Genomic DNA, 27338 nt, shown 5'->3' on the forward strand with positions numbered 1-27338 from the left:
TTTGCCAGATTCCATCAAACCTTGAAATTATTATCAGTACCAAGCCTTGTTGTGCATGTGCAAACGGGTTCCATTTGGATGATTTTTCACTTGGTTATGGCCCTTTATTAATTTTTTCTTGTAAATGGAAAAAATTTGTCCGCACTATTTCTCGGTCCTTATTTGCCAGATTTTTATCAAACCTTGTAATTGTCATTTGTACCAAGTCAAGTTGTGCATGTGCAAAGCATGTTCCATTTGAATTATTTTTCACATAGTTTTGGCCCTTTATTAATTTTTTCTTCATAATTATTTATATGGAAAAAATTTGTCCCCGCTATTTCTCAGTCTCAGCTAGACTTTTATCAAACCTTGTTATTATCATCAGTACCAAATGTAGTTATGCATGTGTGAAGCATGTTCCATTTGAATTATTTTTCATGAAGTTATAGCCCTTTATTTCAAATATTAGTAGTGTTACATCGGAAAAAACTTCTGTCAATCAATAATTTTCCAGTATATTTAATATGCTGTTAAGTATAATTAGTTGATGACCCTTATTGATTACATGGTCCCTTGACTATGACTTTGACCTACTGACCTACTTTCTTCTTTTTTAAGATAATGCCATAAAATTTGGACCACTTGTACAGTTTTGAACACACATCTCAAAACTGACTATCAGTGACCTTGATTTTGACAAACTCTTTTAAGATACAGCAATGAAATTTGGAGATCTTATACAGTTTTGGACAACATTTTTAGCTCACCTGTCACAAAGTGACAAGGTGAGCTTTTGTGATCGCGCAGCGTCCGTCGTCCGTCCGTGCGTGCGTGCGTGCGTGCGTCAGTCCGTAAACTTTTGCTTGTGACCACTCTAGAGGTCACATTTTTCATGGGATCTTTATGAAAGTTGGTCAGAATGTTCATCTTGATGATATCTAGGTCAAGTTCGAAACTGGGTCACGTGCCATCAAAAACTAGGTCAGTAGGTCTAAAAATAGAAAAACCTTGTGACCTCTCTAGAGGCCATATATTTCACAAGATCTTCATGAAATTGGTCAGAATGTTCACCTTGATGATATCTAGGTCAAGTTCGAAACTGGGTCACGTGCCATCAAAAACTAGGTCAGTAGGTCTAAAAATAGAAAAACCTTGTGACCTCACTAGAGGCCATATATTTCAAAAGATCTTCATGAAAATTGGTTAGAACGTTCACCTTGATGATATCTAGGTCAAGATCGAAACTGGGTCACGTGCCATCAAAAACTAGGTCAGTAGGTCAAATAATAGAAAAACCTTGTGACCTTCTAAAAAGGCCATATTTTTCATGGGATCTGTATGAAAGTTGGTTGAATGTTCATCTTGATGATATCTAGGTCAAGTTCGAAACTGGGTCACGTGCCTTCAAAAACTAGGTCAGTAGGTCAAATAATAGAAAAACCTTGTGACCTCTCTAAAGGCCATATTTTTCATGGGATCTGTATGAAAGTTGGTCTGAATGTTCATCTTGATGATATCTAGGTCAAGTTCGAAACTGGGTCACGTGCGGTCAAAAACTAGGTCAGTAGGTCTAAAAATAGAAAAACCTTGTGACCTCTCTAGAGGCCATATATTTCATGAGATCTTCATGAAAATTGGTCAGAGTGTTCACCTTGATGATATCTAGGTCAAGTTCGAAAGTGGGTCACGTGCCTTTAAAAACTAGGTCAGTAGGTCAAATAATAGAAAAACCTTGTGACCTCTCTAGAGGCCATATTTTTCATGGGATCTGTATGAAAGTTGGTCTGAATGTTCATCTTGATGATATCTAGGTCAAGTTCGAAAGTGGGTCACGTGCCCTCAAAAACTAGGTCAGTAGGTCAAATAATTGAAAAACCTTGTGACCTCTCTAAAGGCCATATTTTTCATGGGATCTGTATGAAAGTTGGTCTGAATGCTTATCTTGATGATATCTAGGTCAAGTTCGAAACAGAGTCATGTGCGGTCAAAAACTAGGTCAGTAGGTCTAAAAATAGAAAAACCTTGTGACCTCTCTAGAGGCCATACCCTTGAATGGATCTTCATGAAAATTGGTCAGAATGTTCACCTTGATGATATCTAGGTCAGGTTTGAAACTGGGTCACGTGCCTTAAAAAACTAGGTCAGTAGGTCAAATAGTAAAAAAAACCTTGTGACCTCTCTAGAGGCCATATTTTTCATGGGACCTGTATGAAAGTTGGTCTGAATGTTCATCTTGATGATATCTAGGTCAAGTTTGAAACTGGGTCAACTGCGGTCAAAAACTAGGTCAGTAGGTCTAAAATTAGAAAAATCTTTTGACCTCTCTAGAGGCCATATTTTTCAATGGATCTTCATGAAAATTGATCTGAATGTTCATCTTGATGATATCTAGGTCAGTTTCGAAACTGGGTCATGTGCGGTCAAAAACTAGGCCAGTAGGTATAAAAATAGAAAAACCTTGTGACCTCTCTAGAGGCCATATTTTTCATGAGATCTTCATGAAAATTAGTGAGAATGTTCACCTTGATGATATCTAGTTAAAATTCAAAACAGGGTCACGTTCCTTCGAAAACTAGGTCAATGGGTCAAATAATAGAAAAACCTTGTGACCTCTCTAGAGACCATATTTTTCAATGGATCTTCATGAAAATTGGTCAGAATTTTTATCTTGATAATATCAAGGTCAAGTTCAAAACTGGGTCACATGAGCTCAAAAACTAGGTCACTATGTCAAATAATAGAAAAAACGACGTCATTCTCAAAACTGGGTCATGTGGGAAGAGGTGAGCGATTCAGGACCATCATGGTCCTCTTGTTTATGCATCTTTTTACATTTTCTCCCTGCACAATATACAAATGCAATGTATCATTATGTCTCCCCCATAGGTGGGAGAGACATATTGTTTTGCCTTTGCCGTCTCTCTGCCAGTCAAGACTCCATGTTGTTCGCTTTCAAAGCCTATTGCAATTAGAGAAACTGTTAGCGAACAGCATGGATCCTGACCAGACTGCGCAGATGTAAAACCATTATGTTTGTTTTCTCATGGCGCGGCTCATTTTACCTTTTGTATGAAATGTTTAAGTGCGAAACTGAACGACATTCCTTATTGTTTTTCAATATTTCAAGTGACTAGCTAACAACGAAGATACAAGATACGTATGTGGTGAAACTGTTTTCCAGACAAAAATGAAATACATTTTTAACGAAAAGGAACATTTTGAAGGGTGGCTAAATCATCATTATGTTTTCTTTTTGTTATGAGATGTAACTTTATTTAGAGGTTTTGATTTTCATTATAATTCTAATTGTGTATTATATTTATTGCTTTTTAAACCTATATTGAATATTTTCAATAAATAAAATCATGGAATCTTAAGCAGATGATGGATAAATGAGATAATGCCTCTTACGGTAAAAATGTACTTCAGTCTGTGAACTTGAAACCGTTACTTGAATAAAGCTCATTTTGGTGCCGCTTAGTGCATTAAATTTATAACGTCAACGTGAATGCACAATGCAAACTGTATTGAGGGAAAACTTGCTTCGAAATGACAGAACAAAAATAAAACTCTAATTTATTTCGCTTCAAAACATTCAGAAAATAATATAAAACAGATACAGTCGACGCAGACGATATTTTAGGATGGAATGATGGAAGAAGGGTGGTTTAACTGAGGCTGCTCTTGCGAAAGGTTTAGAGGCATGCGTTCATTGTTCAGACCCGCTGTTTCTTTCAGATATTTTCAAGGAAGCGCACTTTCGACATGGTTCACTGTTGTACATACAAAAGTTTCGATTATAGAATTTTGGCGGCAAATTGGGATCATTCTTATTTGATGAAGGTTTTATTCCAAAATCGAAGTATGGTATTCCAGTGCTGAATGTAATATCAAAAAAAATAACCACTATGATTTCATCTCGTGCATTTCTTTTGGTGTTTCAAAAATTTTAAAAGACGGATAAAACTAAGAAATAAATAAAACCACCATTTACATGTACTTTGAAATGTTTTCGCCAGAATGCTGAAAACAAAATATTTGACTGGTATTTAGTGTAAAAGTGCATTTTGACGCAGATGCGAATAAATTCAGATATTTCAGGACTGCAACTCACTGCAGACCTAGAACGCCTGTATAAATTACAGACCCCGGTATAAACCGGATTCAAGCAATTTGAATGAAAATTATCTTTAATGTATATATTTTGTGACCATTGTAATACTAACCCTAACCTTTTGTCAGTATATTATACATATTATACACTAAATGCATGCTGTCGTACAATAATTTGCGTATTTTTGCCGTGCGCTCCGACTGATAATCTGTTCAGGACATGCGCAGAAGACGCAGAAGACCGCTCCAGCTATGACAGACTACAATGAGCAACATCGCATAAAGAATGTCCGTGACATTGAGCACAAAGTGAACAGAAGTTACGGTATGCAAGCATCAAATGGGATTTTACATTTATGCGTTTTGAAGTGCCTTGTCAGATTTTTCTGTTAATTTTATTTTCACAGTTTTGCATATCATGGATTACAAATGTATCATAATTAAAATGATTATAGTGAAGTCTACAAGTAACCACCGACTGGATATATTCCTTAATGAATTACTGTGATCATTGCGTTGGAGATCCACGGCTTAAACTGTACCATGGATTGATAACAGTGAAGTCTTCATGCATTAAGTTAGCTCTAAAACTGTTTCAAAAATGGATAAAACAATTTAGCAGATGCGTATTGGTTGCACGCAATGCTAATTACGACGCCAGTATTCAGAAATCCATGTGAATATAGACTCTGTTCTTGCAGACAGCTAGTCTTATAGAATTTGAGACAGGCTGAAATTTTAATACCCTGACAGAAACAACAAGGGTGTCCGTGGTCATCATTTTTAGCTCGACTATTCGAAGAATAGTCTAGCTATTCTACTCACCCTGGCGTCGGCATCGGCGTCAGCGTCACACCTTGGTTAAGTTTTTGCATGCAAGTACATACAGCTATCATTTAAAGGCATATAGCTTTGAAACTTATTTATTCTTTTTCTAGGTCAATTACCAACCTCACTGGGTCAAGTTCCATAACTCTAACATGTATTTTGAGCAAATTATGCCCCCTTTTGGACTTAGAAAATTCTGGTTAAAGTTTTACATGCAAGTTACTATCTCCAAAACTAATGTAGATATTGAATTGAAACTTCACATGTGCCTTCGGGGTTATAAAACTAGTTGATAGCACCAAGTCCCATAACTCTGACCTTCATTTTGGCCAAATTATGCCCCCTTTTGGACTTAGAAAATTCTGGTTAAAGTTTTGCGTGCAAGTACATACAGCTATTACTAAAAGGCATATAGATTTGAAACTTATTTTTTCTTTTTCTAGATCAATTACCTACCTCACTGGGTCAAGTCCCATAACTCTGACATGTATTTTGGCCAAATTATGCCCCCTTTTGGACTTAGAAAATTCTGGTTAAAGTTTTGTGTGCAAGTACATACAGCTATTACTAAAAGGCATATAGATTTGAAACTTATTTTTTCTTTTTCTAGATCAATTACCTACCTCACTGGGTCAAGTCCCATAACTCTGACATGTATTTTGGCCAAATTATGTCCCCTTTTGGACTTAGAAAATTCTGGTTAAAGTTTTGTGTGCAAGTACATACAGCTATTACTAAAAGGTATATAGATTTGAAACTTATTTTTTCTTTTTCTAGATAAATTACCTACCTCACTGGGTCAAGTCCCATAACTCTGACATGTATTTTGGGCAAATAATGCCCCCTTTTGGACTTAGAAAATCCTGGTTAAAGTTTTACATGCAAGTAACTATCTCCAAAACTACTACAGATATTAAATTGAAACTTCACATGTGTCTTCGGGGTTATAAAACTAGTTGATAGCACCAAGTCCCATAACTCTGACATGTATTTTGGGCAAATTATGCCCCCTTTTGGACTTAGAAAATCCTGGTTAAAGTTTTGCGTGCAAGTACATGCAGCTATTACCAAAAGGCATATAGCTTTGAAACCTATTTATTCTTTTTCTAGGTCAATTACCAACCTCACTGGGTCAAGTTCCATAACTCTTAACATGTATTTTGAGCAAATTATTCCCCCTTTTTGACTCAGAAAATTCTGGTTAAAGTTTTACATGCAAGTTACTATCCCCAAAACTAATGCAGGTATTGAATTGAAACTTAACATGTTTCTTCGGGGTTATAAAACTAGTTGATAACATCAAGTCCCATAACTCTGATATGTATTTTGGTCAAATTATGTCCCCTTTCTAACTTAAAACTCTTTTGATATTTGACATTTTGGGTAATAATTTTCTGCTTCTGTGACAATATTTCGAATAGTCGAGCTTGGCTGTCTTACGGACAGCTCTTGTTAAATGACATTTTACATAATAATATAAACAAAAAAATTAGCGTCTTTAAGGAAATTGTTGAACTTACATAGAAGTATATTTCTAGATGATGTACTTAGATTGTAAATTACTTAAAACTGTAAATAATGTGAATCTATTTAGTAAAAATATTTCATTTTTGTGTACTTTCATCATCCTGTTTATACAAAAACGTATCTTTAAAGGACATAATGAACAAAACGTTTGTGTGACGTTAACACCATAAATGACGTATCAACGTCACAATATTTACATTACCAAAACAAGTAAAAAGTAAATTTACAAAAAATCTGCCGTGAAGACCCCCTATTTTTATTTTATTTTCTTGTTCAGAACTGATTTAAGAAGAATATATTTGAAAATCAAGAATTTTGACCGTTCCGTTTTATTTTATTTCGGCTAAACGGCCAAGAAACACATTGAATATTTTCGCCATTTTTGCCCACCCTTACTACGGATATCTCTTTATTTAAGCATTTTCTAAATGAAATAATTTACAAAATGCGACATGTAAACAATAACATTGAATTTAAATATATCTCTGAGTTTGAAAAAGTGTAATAACATTAATTTTAATGCGATTATTACAGAAAAACAGCGTTTTCCCTTGAAAAATACATGTGCCGCTAGGTGGCGCTCTTCAAAGGAAATGTGGACTCGGAACGATTTTCTTTTTTCTCCAAATGAAAGACAGGATATGTTAGTACATACAGACTTAATATCAGTCTTATATCTCATACTTCGAAATTTTCGTAGGAAACCCGCGAACTACCTTAAGTGACCCTTTTAATTTTTGTTGTCATTAGGTACAATCATTTTGCAGGGGGAAAGATATTCCTGCAAATGAAAGCTAACAGCTCAATAACTTTAGCTCACTTCATTCACATGTCTTCATTTAGTACTTTTAAGTACTTTTTAATACCAGAGGGAATGACCAGAGCAAAAGAGTTTAACATCTTACTATATCATGCAAAAATAAACTTAAAAAGCACCAAACGTTCATTCCCCACTAACCCCCAAAATCCTTGAACTGCCCCTGCACATACTTGAGAACAATATTATTCTGGCTGTGTTCATAATAAATGCCTTTTAAAATTCTATGGAACTTACATTGTCATACATTATTCAAAACAATTGCCATTAAGCTGAGGCATTTGCTTCAAGTCAGATCAATAAAATACATTTTGTAAAAGCTGAGGAAGCTGCATGAATAATTTAAAACAAAATGATGCCCACATGTTTACTACATACATGAGGGTGGAAGTAGCACAGTTATTTGATTTTGTAAGTGGAACTCATGGCATTATGGGTAATGTCATTTAATTATCTTGATAACATAGAATAAAGTCTCGGTCCAGTATACAAAAAAGTTCATCATGCCACAATAAGTGGCAAATTCTGAAGAACAAATATAAAAAGAAAAAAACTGTCAATATGTGAAGATATTAAAGTAAATGATAAAATCACTCATAAGGTTTGGAATCACTTAGTAAGCTTGACAGGTCACGTTAGGTCTACAACTTTAGTAAACTGTGAAAACTCTAAAAAGCTTATTATAATAAACTCTAATGGTGTAATAAGCTCTACTGTTCTGTTAAACTCAACAGTTATAGAAAGGTCTACAGCTGTAGTGAGCTGTACAGCTGTAATAAACTCAACAGCTCTAAATAAGCTCTAGGTCATACGTTCTGCAGCTCAAGTACAGCTGTATTTAGCTCTAAAGCTTTAGTAAGCTCAACAGTTCAAGTAAAGTCGACAGCTCTAGTAAGCTCTACAGCTGTAATATGTTCAGTGGTTATAATAAGCTCAACAGGTAAATTCTGTTATCACCAATAAGCATTACAGCTCTAATAAACTCTACAGGTCCAGAAAGGTCTACAGTTTTAGTAAGCTCTAAGTTCTAGTAAGCTCTAAAGCTCTAGTAAGCGCCACAGCTATAGTAAGTGCCACAGCTATAATAAGCTCTGTAGCTCTAGTTATTGCAACAGCTCTAGTAAGGTCTACAGCTCTAATAAACTATGGTTTATTTACAACCATTCATTATCATGTCATTTTGTCTTCTGTTTTAGCTCAACGAGGGTAAAGACCCTAGCTGCAGGGTTAGCTCCAAGCTACATGAGAGTTGGAGGCACTGGTGCAGACTTCCTCATTTTTGTGTTAGTATTATAATATATTCGACACTATTAAAAATGTTCTACAACATTTTCTTCCTTTTTAGACTATTTTTAAAAATTTCTTTACCCTTACCATGCTGGACAATATTGGTTTTGCCATGCGACCAGTGTAGATCAAGATCATCCATGCAGTCTGATCATGATCTGCACTGTTCGCTGTTCAACCAGTATCTTTTTGGTAATCATCCCTTCTAACAGTTAATGATACTGTCCAAATTGAAAGATGGGCAAGTTCATTATAGAAATTTAGCAGGGTTAGGGTTAACATCACATTTTCTCATTACATTAAACCAAGAGGAAAGGTGTATTGTTGCATGATAATCTGACAAGACAAGTTGGTTTCTGTAATGATTTTACAGGAGGCTTTTAGGTTTTTGTCAGTAAAATGTCCCTCATCTTTGGTTTTCTTGTTCCGATTCATCAGCCCTGTAGAGGGTAGTTAATTTACAGCGACACATATTTGATACTGAGTACTGTTTTGCCATTTTAAAATATGCATGTTAACCCTTACCTTGCTAAATTTCTATAATGAACTTGTCTATCTTTCAATATGGACAGTACCATTAACTGTTAAAAAGAGGTGCATACCAAAAAGATACTGACTGAATGGCAAACAGTGCAGATCATGATCAGACTGCATGGATGTGCAGGCTGATCATGATCTACACTGGTCTCAAAGACAGAATCAGTTGTGTTCAGCATGATAAGGGTTAAAACATTCAGAATTCAGAGTTATTCAGACCTGCCCACTTAGCTCAGTAGGTAAGAGTGTTGGTCTACAGATCGCGGGGTCGTGAGTTCGATCCTCGGGCAGGGCATATGTTCTCCGTGACTATTTGATAAACGACATTGCGTCTAAAATCATTAGTCCTCCACCTCTGATTCGTGTAGAGAAGTTGGCAGTTACTTGCAGAGAACAGGTTTGTACTGGTACAGAATCCAGAAACACTGGTTAGGTTAACTGCCCGCCGTTATATGACTGAAATACTGTTGAAAAACAGCGTTAAACCCCCCCCCAAAAGAAAAACAGAATTATTCAGACCAGTTTTGTCACATCATCTCAAAAATTTTCTTTTCTTATATTGGTAGATGTTTTGTTAGTTGAATGAATGCTGATTACTGCCAGTTCTTTTGGTGTTTTCATACACTTAATAAATTTCAGAAATGACAAATTGTCAACAAGTAAAACCAGTTACAAAAGTCTGAAAAATGAAGACTCAACCAGAAGTCAACAAAAATTAAAAATAGGAAATGCTGCAGCAAATGTTATGGAGATGGAAATCCAGCGGAGGAGGAAAAGAGATGTTGGCTATTATGACGAGCCTTTCACCAACTTTACTATGACTGGTAGGAGTTTATGTAATTCAATTAGTGTATATACTTTACTTTCAATTAACTTGGGGTGTAGAAGTATTCATGTGAAGAAGCCCTCCAGCTTGCTTACAGAAGGTCAGTGATTTTACGCGCCAGGTGCCCGCCCATTGATGAAATAATGCATGGAGAGGCACCTGGTTTCTTCCTCCACCACAAAAAGCTGGAAAGTCACCATACAACCTATAATTGTGTTGGTGTGACGTTAAACTGAACAAAAACAAAAATATACCTTCAATTTAATCAATTGATAACAAATTCAAGGAATGGTCTATTTCCACATGTTGAATTCTTATGAATAGTACATTTATAATGTAAATATTTAAAAAGTAACTGGCAAATACTGTTTTTGAGGGGAAGTAGTTATGGTGTTGGACGCTCAAGGCAGGAGTTGTGGGTTCGAGTCCCACTGGGGTCACAACCACACTTCTCATATGTCACCAGTACTGGCTTTTCCAGGAAGCGAACTCTTGAGTGGTCCATATAAGCTTGAAGCTTTCATCACGATCGAGCTAAAATAAATTAATTTATATACTAAAACACTGCTATGGAACTGGTGCAGAAAGCTGCAGAAGTCTTTACTGTAGTCTTTTTGGCTGACTAAATTTTCAAGGCTAACAACACTTTTCTAGCTCAACTTTTCGAAGAAAAGTAGAGCTATTGCACTCGCCCTGCCGTCAGTGGCGGCGTCAACACTGGTTAAAGTTTTTATTAAAGTCAAATATCTCTGTTGCTATTAAAAGATATTAACTTGAAACTTAAATTTTAGTTATTTACTATCAAAGTCTACACCAGGAGAACAGTTCACATAACTCTGATTTGAATTTTGACAGAGTTATGCCCCTTTTTAACTTAAAATGTTTTGGTTAAAGTTTTAAAAAGTTTTTACTGGCAAAGCTCTTATTCAGAGCCAAGCACTGAGAAAAGTTGAGTGTGCTGTCTTGACAGCTCTTGCTATGAGCTCAGACATGAAATTGACCAATGGCAAGGTTGCTTTTTTAGACTGGTCTGAAATTGACCAATGGCAAGGTTGCTTTTTCAGACCAGTCTGAAAACTCAAATTTCATAACCATGGACCTTAACATGTTCTTTTAATTTTCAGCTTCATTTTATGACCAGATACACAAGTTCGTATCAAGTGTAGGTTGGGATTTAATCTTTGACTTGAACTCATTACTACGCAAACCAAGTGGTGCCTGGGATGCAACCAATGCCATAGAGCTCATAAACTATACAGTACAGTCAGGATACAAGATGGGTGGCTGGGAATTGGGAAATGGTTGGTTCTTCATTACTGTTACAGTTTTGTTACTCTTTTCAGTTCATTATGATTTCTTTGAGTTAATTTATAGCAAAGTTTAAATAATTAATGTAATTTATCTTCAGCAAAATTTCAGGACCATGTGCCTCATTATGTGGTAAGACTCTAGCTGGGTTTGAACTGACAATTTTTGGTTGTGTTAGCGGCACCTGATACAAGGCACATCGGCAACACTTAAACATAGGATATTTACAGTTACATTTTATCAAATTAAGAAAGATTAATTTGAATTTTGTTTTTCTGTCATGAGTAAATTTGAATAAAGCTGGTTATGATTTGGGATTTTGGGGATTGGGGCTAAGAAATCTTTTTCATCTGTATGTCTTGTATGTAATGTCTGTCAATTTGCTGGACTTCAGTTCCCTGTGAACAACTAACAGCTTCCCTATAGCAGTACAAGCTGAAATTACATGACTTTAGACAGAATTGTGTGTGTATCTTTATGCGGATGTTTTAACTCCTGGTACAGGGAGGGCTGATTTAGCTGGTTTAAGACCAGTGTTATTATGCAATCTTGTCATTTGTCTCTTTTACAATTGCCCCAAGATACAAGTAGTGATTTAGTGTTAAGCCTTATCTCAAAATTTCTTAAGTCTGTGCAAATATTTCTACCTGATTGTTTAAAGCCAGAGCTAGAAATAGGTAAAACCATGAGCAGCCTCTTCTAATCAGCATGTTTAAGGATCGTTACCAACTGTAATTGTACAAGCATGACACGCGCCTCCTGAACTTAAACCAAATGATTTTGCAATGTTATATATTAGCAACTGTAGACTCATCTGAGTAATTGGAGCTCATCACTCGTGTTGCATGTATGTATGAACTGGATGAAAAAAATCTGTCAAGGACACTGGTCTCCCATCCGTTTATTATTTCTTTCTATATAGAGCCCGACGAGTACACCGGTGTTGTAATTAAACACAAGCTTGTGCCACCAGAACAGTTGGCCAAAGATTTTGCACGTGTTAAGAAACTTGCAAGAAGTCACCCTTCATTTAAGGACTGTCAGATAATTGGGCCTTCATTAGCCTCTATGACAGACTATTGGAGGAAAGGATTTTTCTACAGGTTAATACCTTCTGTTGTATGGTACATCTGATAGCTCTGTTATGATATTTAGGCCATATAAATTTGGTTCCTAGATTGTCATAATTTTAAGGCTTATGATTTAATTATTTGCTTCGGCCAGTGGTAAGACAGATCCAAAAAGATGTTTAAAAGTTTAGTAAAAACAGAAAAAAATTAAATAAATTGAGAAAAAAAAGTGATTTTAGAAATGGGGATGATGAACTAGGAGTTGATTTATATGACCTTCCCATTGTGTTGGTGTTGTAGATATTTCTCTTTTATTCTTATGATACTACTCTCTTCCCTCCAATCTTACTTTAATTATTGGTAGGGAACCAATAACGAGACGAACTTTTTTTCGCTCATTAGTTTTATAGACATCATTGAGTAAAATTCAGACTTACACCACATAAACTTCAGCTCCTATTACAACCAAAAATTTGACCACTCAGATATAGTAACAAAAAATTACTTTTTCTACTGGCTCCAGTGAGGTCATTAAATGTGATAACTTTCTCTGTAGGGTAAGCCAGAAACCAGGCATATATTTCAAGGATAATGGACAGTTATTTTCAAGAAGCAAATAAGTTTCTTTAGTCTTAAATCTTTCCAACACAATATATAAATGGTAATCCGACTTAAAAGCACCAATGTAAGCCATAGAAGCCAACTCCCTATACTACAAATTTTGAACTACACAAATAGTCGGTAATTCAAATAGTTATTGCATTGAAATAGCCCAAAATCCTTGGAACTGTGTATAAAAAATTAATAGTATACCATGAAATTAAAAAGCAACTTTGCCATAAGTATGAAAGAAATATTGTTGATTCTTTTTACCTCACTTGGTACTTCAACAAGTTAAAATTGTTTTGCTTGCACAATGCTTTGGTAGATCAGGTGATAAGTCATTCAATACTTATTTTGCAAAAATGTTTCATTGTATATAACAAAATGGAACATGAATGATTGATGTTTAACTATTTCATAAATAATGCTAAAATAAAGCAGTTATTTTACTTGACTGTGCAGAAACTGGTCCTGTCCAGAATCTGGTTCCTAAACAGTATGGAATTGTCTTCAACAAATTTATAAAAAATCTCATTTTCATTAAAGTTAGGTAAAAACTATGGAAACTGTCTAGAGTGAAACATCAGATGTCCTAAAACAGTTTGTCTTGGGTTCTCAGGCTCATGGGTGGTGTACTTGTAATCTATATTCCAAACAAAACTGGGATTTATTTCTTTGGCACAAGACTCAATGGAAATGAAAATAGGTTGTCTGTGCTCTTTTTTTTTTTTTTATATATCTGAACACATACAATAAGAAAGGGTATCGGATGGAAGCTGAGCATGTGCTTAATATACTAGTATTGTACTTACAAACACTTTCATGAACAACTTCTTCACATGAAGTCCTTGGTCCCTACCCAGCTCAATCTTAAGCTATATTTCACTCCACTGGTTGTGGCTATATAGATTGAACTCCTAGTTTGTCATCCTTAACTAGATCTAACTGTTGTTTGATTGCTTGATTTTCACAGAACTTTGCCCAAAATAATCTCTCAAGTCTAGGCAAGTATTAAGGCTCCATTTAATAAAACCAGAGTTAGATATAGGTAAAACAGTGAACAGTCACTTCTCATCAGCTGGTATAAGGATAATCACCAACTTACGTTTGTATGAACTCCAGACTGAAGCATCTTCTGAAATGAAACAAAATACATGTAATTAATTCTGTAATGCAGCATAATAGATATTGCATAGCTAGCTCAAGTGTGTAATTATGCCTACCTTTGAAGAAGAAGTGGTATGTGGTTTTGTCATGCCGATCAGTCTGTCTGTCAGTAGACCAATTGGTTTCCAATCAGTAACTGGAGAATCCATGAGCCTACGGTAGTCTTAACTTTACAGGATGATATCCCATGGTCAATAGATGACCCATTTGTCAAAGATCTGGGTCATATGGTACTGACAGTTAAAAACCAAGTTCATGACATGACATCATGTGGGTTGGAAATGGAGGCGGGCATGGGTAGGGGTTTGTATTTTGTATGTTTGTATTAAGAACAGCTGTTGTTTCTTCTTACAAAGAACCAGATGAGTATGCAGATCCTACGATAAACAAGCCGGTACAACCAGAACAGTTGGCCAAAGATTTTGTATATCTTAGGAAACTTGCAAGAGGTTATCCTTCCTTTAGTGACTGTGAGATTTTAGGACCCTCTATAGCAGCCATGGCTTCCTATTGGAGAAAAGGATTTTTCTACAGGTTATTTTCTCTTGTGTTGCTTCTGTATCAAAGAACTCCATTCTAGCATTTAGGTCATGTGAAATTAATGTCTAGATTGTCAGACTTTAATGCAACAAAATGTTTGGCTTTTTTACATGCCATGGCCGTTTCCACTTGCAAGTGGGAGTATCTTGCCTTGTTGGGTTACTTTCTTGACTTTCTTATAAAAAATTTTCCTGCATAATTATGGAAAAAGAAAAACATTTGACAAATATGATTGATAAACTAGGAGTTAATTTCATATGGCCTTACCATTATATCTGTTGTATAGATATTTATCATATACTAAAAATCCTTTCCCCTCCCAATCTTTTCAGCAAAAACTTATACATGAAAGATACAGACTGCAGAAATTGCCCAGGTGAACTGTTGGTCTTTGTTCTTCAGTGCAATATAGGCCTGCACTTGTGAACAGTTGGTCATGGTTCCTCAAGGTGTTGGAGGAGCCTCAGGATTGACACCAGTGAACCATTGATGGAGAACTGCACTTGTTAATAGTTGGTCATAGTTCCTCAGGGCGTTTAAGGACTGACACCAGTGGACCATTTGTCTTTGTTCCTCAGGGTGGTGGAGGACTGCAGTTTGAACAGTTGGTCATGGTTCCTCAGTGGTGGAGGAGTGCACTTGTAACAGTTGGTCATGGTTTCTCAGGGTGGTGGAGGACTGCACTTTGAACAGTTGGTCATGGTTCCTCAGTGGTGGAGGAGTGCACTTGTAACAGTTGGTCATGGTTCCTCAGTGGTGGAGGAGTGCACTTGTAACAGTTGGTCATGGTTCCTCAGGGCAATGGAGGACTGCTCTTGTGAACAGTTGGTCATGGTTCCTCTGTGGTGGAGGAGTGCACTTGTAACAGTTGGTCATGGTTCCTCAGGGCGATGGAGGACTGCTCTTGTGAACAGTCGGTCATGGTTCCTGGGGGTGTTGGAGGAATCACATGATTCGTACCAGTGAACCATTGGTCTTTGTTCCGAAGGTGGTGGAGACAGTTAATCATGGTTTCTTGGGTTGTTGGAGGAATCTCAGGATTGTCATCAGTGAACTATTGGTCTTAGTTCCTCAGGGTGGCGGAGGACTGCACTTGTGAACAGTTGGTCATGGTTCCTCGGGGTGTTGGAGGAATCTCAGGATTGTCATCAGTGAACTATTGGTCTTAGTTCCTCAGGGTGGTGGAGGACTGCACTTGTGAACAGTTGGTCATGGTTCCTCGGGGTGTTGGAGGAATCTCAGGATTGTCATCAGTGAACTATTGGTCTTAGTTCCTCAGGGTGGTGGAGGACTGCACTTGTGAACAGTTGGTCATGGTTCCTCGGGGTGTTGGAGGAATCTCAGGATTGTCATCAGTGAACTATTGGTCTTAGTTCCTCCGGGTGGTGGAGGACTGCACTTGTGAATAGTTGGTCATGGGTCCTCGGGGTGTTGGAGGAATCTCAGGATTGTCATCAGTGTGCTATTGGTCTTAGTTCCTCAGGGTGGTGGAGGACTGCACTTGTGAATAGTTGGTCATGGTTCCTCGGGGTGTTGGAGGAATCTCAGGATTGTCATCAGTGAACTATTGGTCTTAGTTCCTCCGGGTGGTGGAGGACTGCTCTTGTGAATAGTTGGTCATGGTTCCTCGGGGTGTTGGAGGAATCTCAGGATTGTCATCAGTGAACTATTGGTCTTAGTTCCTCCGGGTGGTGGAGGACTGCACTTGTGAATAGTTGGTCAAAGTTCCTTGGCGTGTTTAAGGACTGACATCTGTGAACTTTTGGTTTTAGCTGCTCAGAGTGGTGGAGGACTGTACTTGTGAACCTTTGGTCTTGGTTCCTCAGGCTGGTGGAGGACTGACACTGATAAACCATTGGTCTTTGTTCCTCGAGGTGGCAGAGAACTGACACTTATGAACAGTTGGCCTTGGTTTCTCAGGCTGGTGGAGGACTGACACTGGTGAACCATTGGTCTTTGTTCCTTGAGATGGCGGAGAACTGACACTTGTGAACAGTTGGCCTTGGGGTTTGTCAGTATGGTGGAGAACTGACACTGGTGAACCATTGGTCTTGGTTCTTTGAGGTGGAGGAGGACTGACACTTATGAATAGCTTGAATTGGATTCTCAGGCATTTTCCTTGGCATGATGCAGGACTGACAACAATGAAATGTTGGTCTTGGTTCCTCAGTGTGTAGTGGAGGACTGCACTTGTGAATGGTTCAACTTCGTTCATCAGAGATTGACACTTGTGAACCATCAGGCTTTGGTCTTGGTGCCTCAGGGTTGAGGGGTACTGGAAGTTATATTTTCCAAACAAAAATGGGAATTTTTTCTTCAGCTGGAGTATTAGGTTTTACTCATAGAAACAGAAAAGGTTGTTTTATTCTTTTTCAGAGCCAAATGCATATTATCATAAGATAGGGTATCGGGTGGAAGCCGAGCAGCTTGCAAAGGATTTTTTAACATTGCACAAAATGTTGGGAGATTATTCACAGTTTGTAAATACAGAGTTACTGGGGCCATCTGTTACACAGTTAAATAAAAAGCGTACAGATAAATATTTTGAAAGGTGATTAAGATAGCTTTTTGAACTATGTTTGTGAATTGGCAACAAAGCAGTTGCATGGCATTTTAGAGTATGGGGGTTGGGGATAGGTAACTTTATTTTGTAATTTACATGTACATTAACTAAAAATTTGGTTATTAGCCACTTTGTAAAACATATTTTATTAAATGTCATGAAAATTACAGGAGAGTAACACAAGAAATGAATGAAAGGCTTTGTTATGTCTGGGAAAACCCCCGACTATAAATGGCTTTTTTGAAAAGATTGTAATGAAACTTTTAAACACAATGATAAATATCAGAAAGAGTAAGTGAAAGTCTTAAGAACCAAAACTCTTATGAAAGTAATTTATTTGAGAATTAATGCTGTATGAATATTAATTATTTCACTATATGGCATCTGTTAAAAGCATCCGTTTAACAAGGGAAGTAACCCACAACTAACACTTAATATACAGTTGCAACTCGATATCTCGAACTCGCTTATCTCAAAATTCCAGCTGTCTCGAAGACATTTTCACGTCCCATCCCGAAAACACATGCACAAAACATCATTTAATGTCAAATTTTGGTTATCTTATAGTAACACACTAGATCCTATGGAATTCAAGACACCGAGTTTTAACTGTATAGTCATTTGTTTGTGAATATTTTATAAATATAGCATCAACATTATCATTATGCAAGTCTATATCAGTGTTTATTCATAAGACAGGTTAAGTTGAGTGTTTTGTAGTTTTCTTATATAAAAGAACTTCCATGTACTTTCAGAAATTTTTGTTAATTGTGATATTCTGTAAAATTTGCTTTTTGATAATTTAGAAGGGAAATATAAAATTATTCATATATTTATATTCTAGTTGAACTCCTTATTTAAAAGAGAGAATAATGTATTGATCAATCTAGTTTTGTGCATTATAAGGTCATGTTACTATAGTTTACTCTGTATTTCAGCTTCCTGAGCTCTGGTGGGGGAGAAGCGGTAACAGCAGCAACATTTCATCAGTAAGTATGATACCATTGTACACAGTGGATCCTCAGTTAGTATGATACCATTGTACACAGTGGATCCTCAGTTAGTATGATACCATTGTACACAGTGGATCCTCAGTTAGTATGATACGATTGTACCCAGTGGAATATCAGTAAGTATGATACCATTGTACAAAGTGGAATATCAGTAAGTATGATACAATTATACACAGTGGAATATCAGTAAGTATGATCTATATTATACACAGTGGAATATCAGTAAGTATGATACCATTATGCACAGTGGAATATCAGTAAGTATGATACCATTATACACAGTTGAATATCAGTAAGTATGATCTATTACACACAGTGGAATATCAGTAAGTATGATACCATTATACACAGTGGAATATCAGTAAGTATGATCTATTACACACAGTGGAATATCAGTAAGTATGATACCATTATACACAGTGGAATATCAGTATGATACCATTATACACAGTGGAATATCAGTAAGTATGATACCACTATACACAGTGAAATATCAGTAAGTATGATACCATTGTACACAGTGGATCCTCAGTAAGTATGATACCATTATACACAGTGAAATATCAGTAATTATGATACCATTATACACAGTGAAATATCAGTAAGTATGATAACATTGTACACAGTGGAACCTCAGTAAGTATGATACCATTATACACAGTGAAATATCAGTAAGTATGATACCATTGTGCACAGTGGAACCTCAGTTAGTATGATACCATTGTACACAGTGGATCTTCAGTTAATATTATGATACATTATGCACAGTGGAACCTCAGTAAGTATGATGCCATTGTACACAGTAGATCTTCAGTTAATATTATGATACCATTATGCACAGTGGAACCTCAGTAAGTATTTATAGAGCTTTTGTTGTTACCCTTTTGTTGGCATCGGTGTTGTTGATAGCATACACCCTACAGAAGTTTTGCATATATTATGGAGATTTCCAAAAAACTACCAGCAAAATGCATTCAAATTTCACACATGTAACTGTTCTGTATTGTGAGATGATCTCATAAGACAAGTTACACAACTCCCAACTTTTACTTTTTCAACATTATACCCTTTTTAGCTCACCCGTCACAAAGTGACAAGGTGAGCTTTTGTGATTGTGTGGCGTCCGTTGTCCGTGCGTGCGTCCGTAAACTTTTGCTTGTGACCACTCTAGAGGTCACATTTTTCATGGGATCTTTATCAAAGTTGGTCAGAATGTTTATCTTGATGATATCTAGGGCAAGTTCGAAACTGGGTCAAGTGCGTTCCAAAACTAGGTCAGTAGGGCTAAAAATAGAAAAACCTTGTGACCTCTCTAGAGGCCATATTTTTCACAAGATCTTCATGAAAATTGGTCAGAGTGTTCACCTTAATGATATCTAGGTCAAGTTCGAAACTGGGTCATGTGCCATCAAAAACTATGTCAGTAGGTCAAATAATAGAAAAACCTTGTGACCTCTCTAGAGGCCATACTTTTCATGGGATCTGTATGAAAGTTGGTCAGAATGTTTATCTTGATGATATCTGGGTCATGTTCGAAACTGGGTTAGTGCGGTCAAAAACTAGGTCAGTAGGTCTAAAAATAGAAAAACCTTGTGACCTCTCTACAGGCCATACTTATGAATGGATCTTCATAAAAATTGGTCAGAATGTTCATCTTGATGATATCTAGATCAAGTTTAAAAGTGGGTCACGTGCCATCAATAACTAGGTCAGTAGGTCAAATAATAAAAAAACCTTGTGACCTCTCTAGAGGCCATATTTTTCATGGGATCTGTATGAAAATTGGTCTGAATGTTCATCTTGATGATATCTAGGTCAAGTTCGAAACTGGGTCAACTGTGTTCAAAAACTACATCAGTAGGTCTAAAAATAGAAAAACCTTGTGACCTCTCTAGAGGTCATACTTTCGAATGGATCTTCATGAAAATTGGTCAGAATGTTCACCTTGATGATATCTAGGTCAAGTTCGAAACTGGGTCACGTGCCATCAATAACTAGGTCAGCAGGTCAAATAATAAAAAAACCTTGTGACCTCTCTAGAGGCCATATTTTTCATGGCATCTGTATGAAAGTTGGTCAGAATGTTCATCTTGATGATATCTAGGTCAAGTTCGAAACTGGGTCAGCTGCGATCAAAAACTAGGTCAGTAGGTCTAAAAATAGGAAAACCTTGTGACCTCTCTAGAGGCCATACTTTTGAATGGATCTTCATGAAAATTAGTCAGAATGTTCACCTTGATGATATCTAGGTTAAAGTCGAAACTGGGTCATGTGTTGTCAATAACTAGGTCAGAAGGTCAAATAATAAAAAACCTTGTGACCTCTCTAGAGACCATTTTTTTCAATGGATCTTCGTGAAAATTGGTCAGAATTTTTATCTTGATGATATCTAGGTCAGGTTCAAAACTGGGTCACATGAGCTCAATAACTAGGTCACTATGTCAAATAATAGAAAAAACGACATCATACTCAGTTCAAAACTGGGTCATGTGGGGACAGGTGAGCAATTCAGGACCATCATGGTCCTCTTGTTGACTTAGACATTTGTTTAATATTTTGCATGTAAGCAAGTAGACATTTTGTTTAAAATTCTGCATGTAAGCAAGGTTCTCTTGAACTTCTGGACCAAAATGCTTTCAATGTCTTGTTATAAAAATACAACAATGAAATTATGCGCCAAGGGCATAGTGACATTACTTCTGGAACAACCCTTGTAACTTGATGTCACAGTTTTAGACTTCATTCACAGTTTAAGGGCAAAACATATCAATGCCCTGGTAGCTCAGTTGGTAGAGCATCAGAATGGTATTCAGTTTTTCTTGAACCGTCTGACATGCAGTTTTGTATTTATTCAGGTACTATGAAGATGGAGCAGTAGCCAAACTTGAAGATTTCTACAATCCTGATATCCTCAATATACTGTATGATGAGATTCAAACCGGCGTGAACCTGACCAGGGCAGCAGGGTCCCGTGCCAAGGTGTGGCTAGGGGAGACAAGCTCAGCATGGAGGGGAGGGGCTCCTGGGCTATCTGATAGATATGTGGCAGGATTTATGTGAGTAAATTTATTAGTCCCCTACACTCCTAAAACTGGTTTCAGGGACCATGATTGCATTTTTCTGTCCATCATTCTGTCAGTCTGGCTGTATTTTTATGTCTGCTCTATATCTCAATCATGCATCAAGGGATTTTAATATTACTTGGCAGAAATCTTTCTCAAATAGAGGTGATGTGCCATATGCCAATCTCAGACCCATTGCTCAAAGGTCAAGGTCACAGTAGGAGGTCAAAGGTTTTATGTAATTGTTTGATTAACAACTTTGCCATGAAAAATTGATATTGTAATAACTTTGCACAAAGATTCACCATATCAGCACAACATGTTGTACACAATAACCAAACCTATAGCTCAAGAGTCAAGATCATACAAGATGATCAAAGGTAAACATAGTCTGTTTTGCGTGTGCTCAGTAACTGTTCAATCCATCAAGCAGGCTTTCCAGGGTTCCTACTTTTTCCTACTTTTTTTCCTGCTTGTTTGAAGGTGCTGCTATTTTTTTAGCTCACCTGTCACATAGTGACAAGGTGAGCTTTTGTGATCAGCGCATCGCGTTTCCCGTCGTCGTGCGTGTCTCAACGTTTTGCTTGTGACACTCTAGAGGCATATTTTCAGCAGATCTTATGAAATTGGTCAGAAGTTCATCTTGGTAAATTTCTAGGTCAAGTTCGAAACTGGGTCAGTGCGCAAAAATAGGTCAGTAGGTCAAATAATAGAAAAACCTTGTGACCTCTCTAGAGGCCATACATTTTCATGATCTTATGAAATGGTCAATACGTTCACTTGATAGATTTTTAGGTCAAGTTCGAAACTGGTCATGTCTAAAAATTATGTCAGTAGTAATAATATGAAACTTGTGATCTTAAGCATATTTTCATGGATCTGTATGAAGTTGGTACGAAGTTCATCTTGATGTATTAGGTAGTTCGAACTGGGTATGCAGTAAAAAGCTTGGTCATTTAATGAAAAACTTTGTGTCTCTGGGCCATTTTCATGAGATCTTAATGAAATTGGTCAGAATGTCACTTGGTGATATAGGTAAGTTGAAAAGTGGTCACGTGCCTTCAAAATAGGTGTGGTCAACTAATAGAAAAAACCTTGTTGATTACGAGGGACAACTTTCATGGATCTGTATGAAGTGTCGGAATTTATCAAGATTTAGGTGTTTGAAAGTGGTCACGTGCCGTCAATAATCTAGGTCAGTGAGTCGCATAATAGAAAAACTTTGACCTCTCTAAAGGCCATATTTCTATGGGATCTTTTAAAAGTTGGTCTGATGTTCATCTTGATATATCTAGGTAAGTTAGAAAGTGGTCACGTGCTTCAAAAAAAAGTCAGTAGGTAAATAATGAAAAAACGTTGTGACCACTCTAGAGGCCATTTTTTATGGATCTGTATGAAAGTTGGTCAAATGTTTATCTTGATGATTATAGGTCAGTTGAAACTTAACTGCAATCAAAAACTAGTCATAGGTCTTGATCAGTAGGTCTTGAAAATAGGAAACTTGTGACCTCTCTAGAGGCATACCTTAATGGATCTCATGAAATGGTCAAATGTTCACCTTGAGTATCTAGGTCAAGATTGAACTGGATCACGTGCCCTAACAAAACGGTTAGTAGGTCAAATAATAAAAAAACCTTGTGACCTCTCTAGAGGCCATACTTTTCATGGGATCTGTATGAAAGTTGGTCTGAATGTTCTCTTGTGATACTAGTAAGTTTGAAGTGGGTACGTGCCGTCTAAAAACTAGTCAGTAGGTCGAATAATAGAAAACCTTGTGACTCTCTAGAGACCATACTTTTCATGGGATTTTTGTAAATTGGTCGGAATGTTCATCTTGATGATTTCTAGGATCAAGTTTTGAAAGTGGGTCAGTGCCGTCAAAAACTAGGTCAGTAGGTCGAATAATGAGAATACCTTGTGACCTCTCTAATAGGCATATTTTTATGGATCTGTATGAAATTTTGGTTGATGAAATGTTTCATCTTGTATGTATATCTAGGCCCAAGTTAGAAGTGGTTCACGATGCCTTCAAAAGTAGATCAGTAGGTCAAATAATGAAAAAACTGTGACCACTTAGAGGCCTAATTTTTCAGGATCTGTATGAAGTTGGTCTGAATGTTTATCTTGATGATATATATGTCAAATTTGAAACTGGATCAATGCAATCAAAAACTAGGTCAGTAGGTCTGATCATAGGTCTTGAAATAGAAAAACCTTGTGACCTCTCTAGAGGCCATACCCTTGAATGGATCTTCATGAAAATTGGTCAAAATGTTCACCTTGATGTATCTAGGTCAAGTTTGAAACTGGATCACGTGCCCTAAAAAAAAAACGGTTAGTAGGTCAAATAATAAAAAAACCTTGTGACCTCTCTAGAGGCCATACTTTTCATGGGATCTGTATGAAAGTTGGTCTGAATGTTCATCTTGATGATATCTAGGTCAAGTTTGAAACTGGGTCAGCTGTGATCAAAAACTAGGTCAGTAGGTCTAAAATTAGATAAACCTTTTGACCTCTCTAGAGGCCATATTTTTTAATGGAACTTCAGGAAAATTGGTCTGAATGTTCACCTTGATGATATCTAGATAAAGTTTGTAACTGGGTCACATGCGGTCAAAAACTAGGTCAGTAGGTCAAATAATAAAAAAACATTGTGACCTGTCTAGAGGCCATATTTTGCAGGGATCTGTATGAAATTTTGGTCAGAATGTTCATCTTGATGATATCTAGGTAAGTTCAAAACTGGGTCAGCTGTGACTCAAAAACTAGGTCATTAGGTCTAAAATTAATAAAACATTTTGACCTCTCTAGAGGCCATATTTTCAATGGAACTTCAGGAAAATTGGTCTGAATGTTCACCTTGATGATATCTAGATAAAGTTTGTAACTGGGTCACATGCGGTCAAAAACTAGGTCATTAGGTCAAATAATAGAAAAACCTTGTGGCCTCTCTAAAGGCCATATTTTCCATGAGATTTTCATGAAAATTGGTGAGAATGTTCACCTTGATGATATCTAGGTCAAGTTCAGAACTGTGTCACATGCTTTCAAAAACTAGGTCATTAGGTCAAATAATTGAAAAACGTTGTGACCTCTCTAGAGGGCATATTTTTCAATGGATCTTCATGAAAATTGGTCAGAATTTTTATCTTGATGATATCTAGGTCAAGTCTAAAACTGCGTCAAATGAGCTCAAAAACTAGGTCACTATGTCAAATAATAGAATAACGATGTCATACTCAGTTCAAAACTGGGTCACGTGGGGATAGGTGAGCGATTCAGGACCATCATGGTCTCTTGTTCTGCTGTTTGAAGGTGTGCTATTTTTTACTTTGTAACCTCCTTACTCTCTTTGTCATTCAGAATTAGTAAAAATTGGCTTTTTGACCCAGAATCAAAATTTCATTGGGCGGGACACCCCATGCACCTCCATAAATGAAAGGTAATTACCCTTGATGTTTTTGGTCTGTGGTTATGAAATGGTTTGTCGTCAGTATCTTTGCCACAGTGAATGTCATTGATTCATGCAAAGCCTTAAGTCTTGTCATAAATTGTGTTCACATTAAATCTACTTTCTGCACAATTCCCTAGTTCGTAGCTCAATAGTTCAATTGTCATACTTTTATGTGTGAATTCAAAGGATATCCATTTTCATGATGTGATTGATGACATAGTCCTGTTATACTGGAATTAATACAGTAAGAGTCAATCAACTTTTTGTACCCAAATGTTTTGCTGAATTATCTGCTATTTCCATATGCTGTTGTTTGAAGTTGAGGTCAAAGTTTCAGTAAGTAAATTTGGTAAGTTTATAAGCAAGAATTACTTCATAACATACAACATAATCATTAAGTGGCCAATCTTCTAAATATATAATTTCAAATTAGTGACGGAATGATTAAACAGTTCCCTATTTGGTAAACTTGTTGGTGACATTGATTTGCCGGTGTACCGGGGTACAGTTTTGCCGTGTTATAATGTACATATGTTGATTCAATTGATTATTATATCAGACAACCCACTCTCCTTACCCCAAAACACTTGAGTTGAATGTGTTATGGTAATGTAGAAATTTGACTTTATAAATGCAGTTGAAATTCAATAACTCGAACTCCAAGGGATCAAGCTTTTTACTTCGAGCTAACCAAAATTCGACTTGATATGAAATTTTGTGCACGTTTGTGCAATGTTGTCAAGATAACAGGAATTTTAAGATAAGTGATTTCGAGATAATGAGTTTTCAACATTCATTGTATATGTTTGGACAACTTAAGAATGTCTTTGACAAGTGGTTTTCATGCTGTTATGAGACAGACCTTTTATAGAAGCCACTTTTCATTCCTTGACCTCCTTGCCCTGTAACTTTATATTTTTAGCTCACCTGAGCACAAAGTGCTCATGGTGAGGTATTGTCATCATGCTGTGTCCGTCATCCGTCGTCCTTGTGTGTGTCCGTGCGTGTGTCATGTCTGTCGTCAAAATTTGTATTTAAACGATATCTCCTCCAAAAGCACTGAATGGATTTTGATGAAACTTGGCCATGATGTTCCTTGGGTGGTCCTCTACCAAAGTTGTTCAAACGGTTTTGCTTGGTTGCACATAGGGGCTGCTAAAAATAGAAAAACCTTCAAACAACATCTCCTCCTAAACCGATGATCCGATTTTGAAATAATTTCACTCAAAGGGTACTTACGTCACCCTCTCCCAAGATTGTTCAGATTGTACCGATTGGTCAAAAAACATGGCCGCTAGAGGGCGTGGTCACTTTTCCCTATATGTATATAGTGGAAACTTTAAAAGTCTTTTTTATGTGAGACTGCTGGCCCGATTTTAAAATAATTTTGCACAAATGGTTCTTGTGTGACCCTCTACCAAGATTGTTCAAATAATTCCGATTCATCAAAAAACATGGCTGCCAGGGGGCGTGGTCACTTTCTTCTCTGAATCAATAATAGCTACTAGAACCTTGTGATATTTAGCTTGTCATATCAGATTTGTAATGTCTACCATAATTGTTTAAATTATTACCCTAGGTTCAAAAGTGTGTATGACATGTATATAATATAGGCTAACATAGAAGAAACCTAACTCTGTACTTATACAAACACACTTGAAGCCTTGTACACAGGTGAGCGCTTTAGGGTCAGTGACCCTCTTGTTTTATAAAATTATATTTCTATATATACATGTATGTAGGTGGTTAGACAAGCTAGGAATGTCGGCGAGAGATAGTATTGATGCTCTGGTCAGACAGACATTCTACAGAAACCACTTTGCACTCCAAATCTTGATACTACTTGTGTTTTTCGTAAATGTACAGTTATATCTTTATGTATATGTAGGTGGTTGGACAAGCTAGGAATGTCAGCGAGAGATGGTATTGATGCTCTAATCAGACAGACATTCTACGGAGGTCACTATTCTCTTTTAGATCATGAGACATGTGATCCAAACCCTGTAAATATAAATAAGTTTTGTTTTTATTTAAAGGAATAAAATGTGCATATTTCACTAAAATATTGCCTTGTTAGGTACTAGCTTTAAATGAAGAAAATCCTCATTGAATGAGTTTAATTTGACTAGATATATAAATGTACAATGTTTATAGTGCTTCATAATGTTTCACAATTAAATGGCAGGTATAACAGTAATTAATTACAAAAACACTTCAAGTTCTTTTAGTGGTAGTACACAATCATACTGTGCTAAGCTATACATGTACTGCCTCGGTAGCCTAGTGGTAGAGTGCCCGCTTCGAGTGTGGGAGGCCATGGGTTTGACGTAAAAATGGTACTAATAGCTTGCTCGCTTGGCACTCAGGATAGTGCTAGAACTGGTCAGCCCTGTGTCAGTATAATGTGACTGGGTGGAGTATCATGTCACATGTCTATAGCATGATATTCCAGTGAGGCAGCAACATTAAGTTGGGCATTGTGCTCACTGCTACAAGTAGACAACATCGTTTATATGACTGATAAATTGTTGAAAAAGACGTTAAACCAGACACACACGCACGCACACGCACACAAGCTGTACATGTGTCCCTCAGGTGTGTACTATTTCGAACCAAACAGACAGTACTGTTTATACAAATA

At 36.8% G+C, this 27338-nt stretch overlaps 1 protein-coding gene across 3 annotated transcripts in view; it reads left to right on the forward strand.

Annotated features, from left to right (window-relative positions):
• Positions 1-27338, forward strand: part of LOC128559614 (heparanase-like) — a 41434-nt gene that overhangs the window by 4725 nt on the left and 9371 nt on the right. Inside the window, exons 2-8 of one of the 3 annotated variants that reach the window (XM_053551909.1) lie at positions 8464-8550; positions 9731-9915; positions 11042-11218; positions 12148-12328; positions 18107-18157; positions 21037-21237; positions 26586-26700. In XM_053551909.1, coding sequence (XP_053407884.1) covers positions 8464-8550; positions 9731-9915; positions 11042-11218; positions 12148-12328; positions 18107-18157; positions 21037-21237; positions 26586-26700 — 997 coding nt within the window. Of the gene's footprint in view, positions 1-8463; positions 8551-9730; positions 9916-11041; positions 11219-12147; positions 12329-14421; positions 14600-16981; positions 17157-18106; positions 18158-21036; positions 21238-26585; positions 26701-27338 lie in introns of all 3 variants that reach the window. The other 2 variants (XM_053551910.1, XM_053551911.1) reach the window with 2 other exon arrangements.

The sequence above is a fragment of the Mercenaria mercenaria genome, chromosome 9 (genome assembly GCF_021730395.1).
Source record: "Mercenaria mercenaria strain notata chromosome 9, MADL_Memer_1, whole genome shotgun sequence".
NCBI classification, from domain to species: Eukaryota; Metazoa; Mollusca; class Bivalvia; order Venerida; family Veneridae; genus Mercenaria; species Mercenaria mercenaria.